The sequence below is a fragment of the Halyomorpha halys genome, unplaced genomic scaffold (genome assembly GCF_000696795.3).
Source record: "Halyomorpha halys isolate HHAL.00 unplaced genomic scaffold, Hhal_1.1 Scaffold599.1, whole genome shotgun sequence".
In the NCBI taxonomy this organism is placed as follows: domain Eukaryota; kingdom Metazoa; phylum Arthropoda; class Insecta; order Hemiptera; family Pentatomidae; genus Halyomorpha; species Halyomorpha halys.
Genome location: NW_027108603.1, coordinates 640,479 through 653,055, shown reverse-complemented (window position 1 = coordinate 653,055; position 12,577 = coordinate 640,479). Strand labels below are relative to the sequence as shown.

General features: G+C 35.0%; 2 protein-coding genes and 1 long non-coding RNA gene across 5 annotated transcripts in view; 2 read left to right on the top strand and 1 right to left on the bottom strand.

Annotated features, from left to right (window-relative positions):
* The window catches only part of ix (intersex), an 8,740-nt gene extending 7,403 nt beyond the window's left edge, over window positions 1–1,337 (top strand). For all 3 annotated transcript variants that reach the window (XM_014426883.2, XM_014426884.2, XM_014426885.3), the window contains exon 5: window positions 1,036–1,337. In XM_014426883.2, coding sequence (XP_014282369.1) covers window positions 1,036–1,251 — 216 coding nt within the window. In that variant the 3' untranslated portion in view covers window positions 1,252–1,337. The remainder of the gene's footprint in view (window positions 1–1,035) is intronic.
* A 3,155-nt stretch (window positions 1,338–4,492) lies between these two features.
* Window positions 4,493–7,086, bottom strand: LOC136795640 (uncharacterized). The gene is made up of 2 exons (XR_010843276.1): window positions 6,906–7,086; window positions 4,493–6,429 (listed from the first exon to the last, which is right to left on the bottom strand). It is a non-coding gene; the product is annotated as an uncharacterized lncRNA (long non-coding RNA).
* Window positions 7,087–7,143: 57 nt separating this feature from the next.
* Window positions 7,144–12,577, top strand: part of UGP (UDP-glucose pyrophosphorylase) — a 45,308-nt gene continuing 39,874 nt past the window's right edge. Inside the window, exon 1 of the mRNA XM_067046874.1 lies at window positions 7,144–7,245. Coding sequence (XP_066902975.1) covers window positions 7,159–7,245 — 87 coding nt within the window. The 5' untranslated portion in view covers window positions 7,144–7,158. The remainder of the gene's footprint in view (window positions 7,246–12,577) is intronic.

Sequence of the window (12,577 nt, the reverse complement as noted above, 5' to 3'; positions counted from 1 at the left end):
TAAAAGGAAACTGTAGTGGTGAAAAAAAAATGTTGATTATATCCTATTATTGTATATCTTTTTTTTATGATTATACCATGAATATGTAATGTAAATATGTCCGATTAAGGATTGATAAGTATGCTGTGTAAGATAGCAACCTAATGTATTTAGGCACCATATATGAATAAAGTATTTCTCTCTATATTTTTATTTTTTATTTTTTTAGAAATAGTTTGTTTTCAACTCTTAATTAATTTGTTATTTTATTTATTGATTTCCCTGCATCATCACAAATCAAAGCTTGGAGTTTCTGCTCCATTGTCATTGTCACTCTGTTCCCTTTAGTTGCCATTTTCACACTTTAATTAATGAATAATATGATAGAATTAAACTCAGAAAACTAAATAAAACAAAAGAGACTTGCTTAAAGCTGCTGAATGAAGTGGGTCATTTCCTAGGAGCTTGGATGGATGTGCTGTTTCTTTTTTGGAGCACTTGTCATAGCCAACTGATTAAGTCTAACCCCCTCTTTAAATTATTTTCATACTTCTCATTCACTGAAATAAATTTTTTGTTTAAGAAACTTTATTTGTTGTCCTATCTGGATGAATTAGAATCCAGAAAATCGGCTCTTGAATTGTGAAACACAACTATATTTCTAATTTCGACTGGATTTTCTTGTGAATTGAGTTGTTTAAATACTGTCTGAGAAAGCCTTTTGCTTTCATTTATGTTATTTTATTAGTATGAAGTACTAAGTTTTTAAAGCACATTTTGAAACAAAAAATATTACATAATTGTGATATTGGTTCTAACTCTTATTTAATCAGTTCTTCACCTCTACTAATAATCCTAGTCAAATGATTTCATAGGGTTTTGTTAACATTATTATTTTATTTCCCTATCATTTAATGGTACATCCTTTATTTGGTTTACTGTTAACCAGTATTGTGACTCCATGGTATAGGGTAACTTATTAAATTTAGTTTCTTTTCAGTATTTTTGACCTCTTAATTCAAAATATACTAATTACAAAATTTTCCAATGTTTCAGAAAACTTCTATTGAATGTATGAACCAGAACGCAAGTAGTCAGCGTTACTTATCATTGACAGTCACACCTACCAGAACTGAACCTATACCAAATCAGGAATTAGTTAGTCTCACATATCCTCAGTATTTGAGTACTGTAAGGACACAAGTCAGTTTTGCTAAAGAAATGCACGGTATGTTATTAGCGGCTGCGCAAAATATTACTACAACTGAATGAGACATATTTTGTAGTTATTGAAAAATCTTTACCTTTATTTAAATTATGGTTATGAAAATAAATGAGTTATAATTTTAAAAATTTTATATTGAGACATATTTTTTAGTTATTGAAAATTGTTTACCTTTTTTTGTTATCATAGTTATGAAAATAAATGTTGTAATTTTTGTATTTTTAATTTTACTTTTCATGGTTGTAAAAAAATGTCAGTATTGTATGAATTAAATTTAAAAAGTGTATTTTTAAATGAAAATGTTTTAATGGGTAAACATTTAAGTCAAAAATAAAGTTTGGTATAATTAATCATTAAATCCCTTCTTAAGTTAGTCACCAATATTATGATAACTAATTCAATAAGCCTTTCTCCTGTAAGTCACTGGTATATTGCATTTTTTATATCCTTGTCAAGTTTTCTTAAACATTTTAAAATAAATTATTGAGTAGTGGTAAAAATAAATCTTAATATGGATGGCTTTTAATAAACTTACAATTTCCATTCATTTTGATTAAATTGAAAATGATTGCCCTTTTTAGAAAAAATATTAATAAGTTAGTTTAACTTATAAATACCATAACAAGCACAACAGTACTTGCTACAAAATAAAGATTATCATGATGTACTATGGATTATGCACACTATTTTTAGTCTATTCTATAGGAACCAATGTATGCAATGGTAATAAGGACCATTCTTGGCTAAATATCCAATATGGCTCATATGTTTTGTTAAAATCAGTCTCATAATTAAATTTGCTTTCAAGAGTCAGTAATAACAAAAGATACTTTTATTGGGAAGGAAATAATTCAAATTATTTTCCTTCCCTATAAATGCAACAACTTTCAAGCAGGCAACTTTGGACAATTCACTTTTGAGAATCTCTAGTTTGTTGTTGAAAAATAGGATTGGTAATGATTTATTTGAAGATATTTTAGTAGAACAAAGAAAATTAATAACTGAACATGAAACATCTCTGCAATGATCTTGAAAGATCAAATGCTTAATAATTTCATCAGTAACATTGTTTTATGAGTAAATAAAATCCTTGAACAGAATAAATTGATTTAATGATATTGTAAATACATGGTTATTACCTATTTTTCATTCACATTAATGATTTAACTGTTTTATTAATCTTGGAGGAAGATAGTCCTAGTGGCCCTCAATAAAGTTATCAAAATACTAACAAAAACTATTTATTGGTTACCAACGTTTTTCCTCATTTATCAGGGCTGATAAAAAATGAAGTTCTGCTGCCAACTGACAGTTAGCAGCAGAACTTCATTCTTATCAGCCCTGCAAAGTTGGGCGAAATGTTGGTTAACAATTAATAGTTTTTTTTATTATTGGGTTGTAAAATAAGTTTGTGTTTATAAAATCAAGTTTACTTGGTCAATAATGTTTACATGTTCTATAAAATGGCTAGTTAAGCTGCTTTTATGCATTGGTTTCAACTGAGATTCCTTATCCTTAAGTGGTATTTTGCTTGCTCAAAATGGAAGAGAAAAATATTTGTTTTCGTCATGTTTTATTTCCGAAAAGGAAAATCCACTGCACAGACTGTTAACAAAATTTGCAGCTTTTTATGGCGATGATGCCTTAGGAGATAGCACCGTCCGTAAGTAGTCTCGGTTCAGAATCGGTAATATTGACTTGGAAGGCGTTCGGGTCGTCCTTCAACTGTTGATGATGACCACATTCAAGTATTGGTCACAGACAACCCTCACTCTACGACACGGGTTATCGCAGAAACGCATAACATATCTCTTGTACGTGTCTCAAATCATGTGTGTCTCATAATCGGAATGGCATTGTTCTCCATAACGATTACGCTCGTCCTCACGTGTCTTTGCAGACCCGGCAGAAATTATTGGAGTTTGGCTGGGATGTGATCCCCCACCCACCCTATTCAGCAGACCTTGCCCAACAGATATTCACTTTTTTCGGGCCCTTCAAAAAACAGTTAACGGGAACCGCCTTAATTTGCTCGAGGACTGTAAAACGCACACAGAGGAGTTCATCGTACAGCTATTAAAGCAAGAAATATCATTTTGGGTATCCATTCTCTCTTGATGAAACATTTGATAAAGCTTGTGCTTGGAAGTCAGCAAAAATAAGTTAGCTTCTTTATTTTCAGATGCCAACGTTATGCATTTTCTTCGTCTTACAGGAGAACACAGCTTCATCCATATAATCATCAACCTTAGCTGCCATCTCCAGGAAGATTAAAAGTTTTAAATCAAAGACATCAACCAAGTCAGAAGATCTAATCAGGGTATTTTTGTTTTCCCCTCACAGAGCTACTATTCCTATCCATTTACCTTCGATCCTTTAATTCAGATAGGGAGTCTTGAAGCTTTCATATCCAAGCAGCTTGCTGAAAATTGCCAATTTGAGTTGATTTTGTAAAGAATTTACTATAGCATAAGTATGTACTTGAACTTAGAGGAGAGTGGGTTCAGATATTTACCCTATAGAAATTATTTTATTTGTATTGGACAATTCAGGCAAAGATCAAATAGTAAAGTTATATGAAAACAAAATCTTCATATTCGAAATTATACGGTCAATTATTTATTTATACATATAATATTTATATTATTATGTCCCAGAATAAAGTTATTTTTTCATTTCATTTCATAATTTTTATATATGACTTTGTTGTTTCCTTCTTTTTTTAATTAATTTATAATTGAAAATAGTAATCCAGGTAGGTAGGTATATGGGTGGTATTACTTGGAAAGTTTTTATATTTGACATTTGGCATTCCCCGATGATATATATAAAATTGCAAATGAATCTCTGAAAACTTTTATTTATTTTTTTGTTTTTTCTCCATAACATGAAGACCATGCATTTCGAAAAATATAAACCCATATTTAATTGTTTAACTAACATTAAATTCCCTACATTTTTGTAATCTTGAATGTTTTGGTTCTAGTTTTAATCAAGACCAGATACTCGTAATCTTAAAGCTAATAGGGTTCAGTCTATTGGAGATCAAAAAGGGATCTAGGTGGAATATTTTGAGGAAATTTGGTGAATCTGTTTATGTGTTCTGGGATGATTATGAATTTCACCTTTGCATCTTGGTTTTTAATTTTATTTTTTTCAGAAGTTCCAAAAAAAGTCTAATTTGTATGTAATTTACTCTTCTTTAATTTAATGAAATATATAAAGTGATGGTTATAATCACATTTATTCATGTCATATGTACTATGTGTTTAATTCAGTTTAATAAAGCCCATTTTACGGTATTCTTTATTTCATCACATCACTCGCACACAGATTACAGTGAACATATCTGAGTCTTGATATAATTTCTATCACTTTTTTAAAAAGTTTCGTTTTGTGGAAACTATTTGTTTTCTTCATATTTCTATTACATGTTTAATTAAATATGTTCTAGGATTAATGATTGGTCTTTTGAGATCAAGATCTACGGAATGAGTCATTATCAATAGACATGTGCCTCCAGGAATTCAGTTTTTTGTATATATAACAGAATGTAGTATATTAATTTTGAAGATTTTATAGTAGATCATGTCTACAGCAATCTCCAACCTCTGTCCAATTGTGGGCTACATCGGACGAGCCGTTTTTTATATACATCATATCAAGGGAAATACGTTGGCGCATGATTAAGCGAAAGTAGGGGATAGAATTTTCTAAAATTTATATCAGACCATTTTAACGCTAACTTTCAACTTCCCTCAAACTTAAAGATAAATTGTACAAATCATTTTCTAAATGTAAGTGTATCTTCTTCTTCTGCGTTCTTCCCTTATATGGCCGGGTCAGGGATTAAAACAATGTTACTTCGTCCAGATTTAGCCATAGACGGAATTAAGTGCTTGGAATTCTATATTCCATTTTCTTAATGTGAGCGATAGGACTATTAGTACCTTGCGGTTGAACTCCTCCGACTCAGGCGGTCTTTTGAAGGGCGAGGTCCCGTTGCAAATCTGCTGGTCTCCAACTCTGCTTGTAGATGTCTGCTCATGGGCCTATCCAACTCTGCCTTCGACCCCATGCCAGCACTGGTGAAGCTGCTGCCCTTCTCTGAGCGTCCTTGGAGGTATTGTTTCTTTTCAGCTGTTCCCTTGGCATTAAAGGTGAATCGCCTCGGCGATCGCCTAGTTTGATCCTAGGTAAAGGTGCTACGTCCTCACATCTTGGTGCATCTATAGGTGCATCAAGAAAAATATTTACGTATGTTAGGAGTTGAGAAAGTGTTCTGGGTCACTGATCACAAATCATTGAGAAAGTGATTTGTCTGGTTAATTCCAATAACGAACGAGACTCTCACCTATTAACTAGGCGCTCCCTTCTTCTTAAGAGGACAGGCGGCCCTCAGGCGCACGAGATTGAGCAATAACAGGTCTGTGATGTCCTTAGATGTTCTGGGCCGCACGCGCGCTACACTGAAGGAATCAGCGTGTTCTCCCCTGTCCGAAAGGTCCGGGCAACCCGCTGAACCTCCTTCGTGCTAGGAATTGGGGCTTGCAATTGTTCCCCATGAACGAGGAATTCCTAGTAAGCGCGAGTCATAAGCTCGCGTTGATTACGTCCCTGCCCTTTGTACAAACCGCCCGTCGCTACTACCGATTGAATGATTTGGTGAGGTCCGGCCGTTGGTGGTTGAGAAATCCTCATAAAATTGATACTGGTTCCATTTTACACGGATTCCCAACTTTACTCCCTATTTAGGTCAAATCGGACGAGCCGTGTTCAGAATTTGAGTGTGAAAATCTAGACTCATTAGCACGTATTTCGTTTATGGTATGCATAGGTGAAAGTAGTGTATGTAATCTGTTAAAATCAATAGGGACCAACTAGACATCAACTTACACAATGCCTGAAAATCACATCATAATCGTTTTCATGGTTTGATCAACTAAATCCAAATATAAATTTTCACTACTAACAGGCAACCAGGGAACCAACTATGTTTTAATTTCTAGAAAAACTCATAACACATGTGAAAGTTCTATCCTGAGGGCATAATTTTTAATAATAATAAATTATATCCATATGGTCCCAACGTTCTGTAATATCATTATTTTAAATGTCCAACGTTTCAGCTATCCTAGCCATCATCAAGTACAAACGTAACAATAATTTCACATCCTCACGTTAACAATTAAAAATGTTCTTTTTCTATACTATTCTTTCCGGGCCTGAAATAGTATAGTCAAAATGAAATTAGATTTGTTACTTTTTCTTTTAAATTAAATATACTCTTTTAATTCTAAATTTGATTACCTACTATTAATAAATTATCAGCAATATTCTTGTTTATAAATCTGTTTTCTCTACAGAAAAGACTTATTTTATTAAAAGACAGATTTTACAACAGCTAGTATTCAATATTTGATTTTGAATCTTGGGTTAAATTAGTGACTCAGCTACTTGTTGCAAAATAGACGATAAGGAAATTAATAACTATTTCACCAAGTCATTTTGTTAAAATTATGATTTTAAATTTTGTATTTCATCATATATACTGAATTTCATCACACTCTTCTTAAGTGCTTGATATAAATTTTACTCTTAATTAGGTGCAGCATATTAACTTAATACTGAAAAACTAAATATATTGGTTTTTAAAAAAGATTTCGTAATAATGAATTTTAATGTTTTTCATTAAACTTACCTTCAATACTGTGGTGCACTAAGCGATCCTGTTTAACTAATAGCAGAAACCATAATTTATGTTGTTTTTTTTGTCTTATGATTTGCGCTAATAACAAAAGCATTTTTTCAATTTTAGAGAACAAAACAAATGAAAACAGTTATTGTTATTATTATTATCACTCATAACAAAAGCATAGTGTTTAAGTTCAAATTAAGCATTGAGATTAATTTTATCGGTACCGAAGGTCATGAAGCTTTTTCCAATTTTTTAAATGAGGCAGACTATTACCCTCATAAAAAACATCAAAAGAAATTATAAATTGCTGGCAAATATTAGTAAAAAAGGAAAACATGAAGAGGTGCGTAACTATCGACTATATTTTTACTATTAATCAACTTTTTTTTAACCTTGTCTCTAAAAACAAATAGAGTAAAATCTAATATATTTAAACATATGACTTTATCTAAAATTTTCTAATTTTTACTTTTGTCCAGCATTAGTCCATTAAATAGAACAGAGTACAAGTTTGAGTGGGAGAAATTCAAAATTTCTGATTGTATTATTCTTATTACTTTAATCAGATCACACCTGTAGACTTCACCTCTCTCAAAATGGATTAACAAACAGAATTTTTTCGGTGGAGGGATTTACTAATATGTAGCATTCTGTAGTGAGTTTTGAAGTTCCTGTCAAGCTTGTTTGTTCACTTATACTAAAATTAATGTATTATTTACCTGTTATCCTCCTTATAATCACTCCAGGCCATGTGCTGTTTGGGACAAGCCCATTCAAGGAGGATGGATACCTTATATGCCACCTCAAATTGACTGTCTTTTTGTTGGAAAGCTTTAATAGAACAAAAATAACAAGCTGGTTCGGATTTAAATATTTATTTGGTTAATCTAACATTAGAAAACTAAAACTAAAGATGAATAAAACGATGAATACAAGTAAAATGAATAGGTCTTTTAGACAAAATAAAATTAGTTAGATAAATTATGGAAAACGAAAAGAAACTAATTTACAAAAAACAATAAATATATAAAATAAATACTGGTCGACGGTTAATCCACTAGGTCAAAAGGTTAATCCACTCGGATAGGTCTGAGGAAGATATTTTGCTTGTCGAGATGTGCAGGTAGAAGCTCCATTGCTAAATACTCCGCTGCAACTCTCAAACTGGTCCAAAGTTGGTGCAATGGCTTACAAACAGCCGATGTCGCAAAAGCTAAGATGGCTACACTGGCACTTATTGAGGGCAGATAGGGTCTAATTGTTTTTATTAATTATGCGAGCCGATTGATTAACAACAACTCATATTGCACTCAAAGGCCAGAAACGCAGAAAAGGTCTGGTTTCGTGCTGTAATGTCGGTTAGCACACTTAAAAATGTTCAATAAATAACACCAACGGAACGCAGACAGGGCTGGTTACAAACGATCATGGCCACTAATTAGCCGGAACAGATTCGAAAATGGTCGGCCTGTTGCTAGGCGACGCCTTAGCGACGGCTATCAACCCTTAGCAACTGTCTCTATTACTTAATTATAACATACAAATATAAATACATATTTTTCTTCTCAAATAACTAAATTCCAATTACCAAATTCCTATAGCGGGTACGGGTTAAAAAGGAACCTTTACTAGTCCAACCGTGAAAAGAAAAGAATAGCCGAATTTTGTTAGAACTAGAACTAGAAAAAAAAAGAAAGCTTAAAACTATTACAAAATTAAATGAATTGAACAACAGAGAAAAAAAGTCTTTTTTTTTCACCGGTGATTGATGGGGCCCCGGTTGTGGTTGTTGTCCTGAATGGATGCTCTCCTGGAGTAGATCTACGTACGTCCGGCCACCTTGTCCTCTTGGAGGATGAGTCGAAATAGTCCGCCCGCCGTGGCTAAAATGATGAGATGACGAAGATGGCCAGGATGCTGGCTACTACGAGTGCGTAGTGAGTAGACAAAGAAGACGATATGTATGTGCACACTGAGATGGTTTGATGTCATCTGTCAATTTTTCATTATAAAAACAACAGAAAGTAGTTGTTTTGTTTTTTGACTAAATTAAAATCATATGTTCCAATAATCGATTGGTGGACCATATGTTGGCCGCAACAAATACAAATAAATGCAATTAAATTAAACACTAATACTAACTAAATACTATTTACAAAGTAATTATAAAATATAGCGTTGACATGGGGAACCCCACCTCATCATAGAATGGATTGCGAGGGGACCACCTCATTGCAAGTTGTGCAATGGAAGGGTAGGACACAGCCAATTCTCAGGAGCGTCCAGTACGTCAGAGGCCTCCATAGGCACTGTGTGGTCAGCTGTGCTTGACCGATACTATGCTCACCGCATAGTCCTGGGTATAATTTCGTGGACATACGTCGTATCGAGAGATCTTTATACTTGAGAAATGAGAAGGTATGATTTTTGTCTGGAAGGATATCCCTCTAGGAACATCCCCAACCCAATGGCAGCGACAGTTAGCGCACATAGTCACGGTTGATGTACAATTGAAATACCGGTACACTTTCAGCTGTGTGTTTAGGAGATCGAGGGATACCCATGCCCGGGCAACAAGTCGGTTTGCTGTCCTTGGATATTTCGACACACCGCCTGGCTATGTGGCGTTAGTAATCCACTGGGTACTTACATCACAAAGACTAGATTGGACCTTTTCTATCCAGAGGTTCACATCTTTAAACATCAGTCCCGACCTGGATGGACGTCAAATCTTGATCTCTTGATTAGGAATGCTCATACAGTCACAGATTGTCAACCGCTCCCTTCTGGCCCATCCGATCGCAGGCCAGTGACTTATACATTTGAAAGTGGTCCTGTTAAAACACCAGCAAAGAAGTATCTTCTTCAAAAGGCTTATAGGAAGGGATATAGATCAAGTGTTGAAGAGACACTGCCTCCGATAGTACCACGTCGAACACATGAAGAGGTTGATGGAGCGGTAGAAATCGTTACGACTGTCATTCAGGAGGCGGCAAACAGGAACATACTCTCTCCACTCCCCAATCACAGCAGGAAGCCACTGAAGCTTTTTCTTGCTATCATTAGTCAACGCAATAACTATGCTCACGCATGGATCTTGGAAATGCTTACTACACTGATTGATAAGATGGGTAGAATCCTAGAACGTCACTATACCAGGCCACATCATATTGAACTACACCGTCAGAAGCCTCCATGAGCACTGTGGTCAGCTGTGCTTGCATTGATCGATACTATGGCCACTGCATAGTCCTGGGTACAATTTCGAGGGTATACTTCGTACCGAGAGATATGTATACCTGAGAACCGAGGTGTTATGATTTTGGACTTGAAGGATATTCCTCTAGGAACATTCCTAACCCTAAGTGGCAGCGACGGTTAGCGCACATAGTCACGGTTGATGTACAATTGAAATACCGGTACCCTTTCAGACGTGTGTTTAGGAGACCGAGGGCTGCCCATGCCCGGGAAACAAGTCGGTTTGTTGTCCTTGGATATTTCGACACACCACCAGGCTATGTGGCGTTAGTAATCTACTGGGGACTTACATCACGAAGACTAGATTGTACCTTTTCCATCCAGGCCAGTGACTTATACATTTGACAGTAGTCCAGCTATACCACCAGCGAAGAAGTATCTTCTTTATAACGCTTATTGGAAGGGTTATAGATCCTTCATAGGGATTAGAAGGGTTGACGAGACACTGCCTCCGATAGTACCGTGTCGCACACATGAAGAGGTTGAGAGCGGTAGAAATCTTTACGACTGTCATTCAGAAGGCGGCAAACAGGAACATACTAAAGTTCTCTCCACTCCCCTATCAGCAGGAAGCCACCGAAACATTTTCTTGTTCTCATTAGTCAACGCAATAACCTACCCAATATCTCCTTTAGAACGCATGACTATAGTTTGAAATCAGCCGTCAACACTAAATGACCAGACATATAGCAAGTTTAATGCGTGACTAGAAGACTTCACTCTGGCACGAACAGCTGCGATAAACATACGTCAATTCTGAAAGTTGATTAGAACTTTCGTGTCCAAGAGGAAGACAGTTCACCTAACAGCTGATAAAGACTTGCTGACATCTGGGGAACAGGCTGCCCTTCTCTAACTATGCGGCTAGGGATGTTGACCACATGAGTAGTGCTCCTTCACCACCACTTGACAAGAGGCTACCTCAGTGGAAGCTCACCCTTACCTGCGGAGTAGCACAAAGCTTAGTTCTGGAACCCTTGCTATTCATCATCTTCACTGCGCATATTGTGTCCCTAGAACATAAAGAGGCAGTGGTTGCAGCCAATGCGGATGATATTGGGGTCTATGCCTCTAGCGCCAGGCCTAAACGGGCTCTCATCCTTGCACAGGAAGCTCTGCCACCATTAAGCTGCAAGTAATGAACTATTATATATAAAGTATTGAAGTAATAGTAATAGTAATAAAGTATTGAAGTAAGATGGCATCTGGTTGAACCCATCTAAGACTGACGCTGTTGGCGTGTCTTTTCAGAAAGGCAAAAAGATCTATACCTCAGAGATTTATCGTTGATGAAAAGAAGTATAAAATCTTCAACTCCATCCTCTACCTTGTTGTGACGCCAGATCGTCATCTCACATTCTCGACACTGGCCCTACTTAAATCGTATAGGCTGCACCAACTGCTCGCTTCACCGCAACTTTCACTGCGCCTGAAGTTACAGATCTACAAGGCAATTGTCAGAGCACCATGGTGCACATTTAATGAGACACTTCTATAAAACTACATTGAACAGACAGCACAGGGATCCGTCCTTCGAAGAATGTTTATGTTTTATTTTATGTTTGATTGTATGTTTTACTACTTTAATTTATTGACTGAAGTAGTAAAACATACAAGCTACAATGTGGTGTTAGAAATTATACCAATATGAGTTCAGTAATGAATTGACCTAACCGAAATGATGGTGTTGATTTTGATTTTCTTTGAATATTTCAAAAGCAGAGATGAGAGACTTGTACAGTTGCTGATTGCTTCCCCACCTCCATTCACAGGGCTTTGAGATTAACACGATTCAACAAATAGATGACCGGGAAATGTTGATTTCCTATGAAATCTCTCTCACTTCTTCCTCCCTCCCCTCTCTTTCTCCATCTTAAAAAAAAAAAAAAAGTGAAGGAAAGAGAAAGTGTGAGAAGAAAAGACATTTTAAAAGAAATTTACTATAACATAAGTACTTACTTGAATTTAGAGGAGGGTGGGTTCAGTTATATGTCCCTGGGGGGGGACCTACCGAAATTTTTTTATTTGTATTGTACAATTCCGGCAAAGATAAAATATTAAAGTTATATGAAAACAATAACTTCATGATTCTCCATTTCCTCTTTTTTTTTTTTTTTTTTTTTTTTTTTTTTTATGATTGAAAATAGAAATCTCATCACTCAAATACTCGTCCAGGTAGGTATATAGGTGGTTCTACGAGGAAAGTTTTAATATTTGGCATTTCCACGTTTTTGAAGTCAGCAAACATCAAATTTGTACGTAATTTACTATTCTTTAATTTAATGTAATAGAAGCCTTTTCTATAATAAATGGTTTTTAAGTTGTAAGCTAAAAACAAACATTTTTGCTTTATTAGTATCCAAAAAAACTGTTATGTATAGTCGAAATTCATAATCAAAGTACCCTTTAAAACGAAA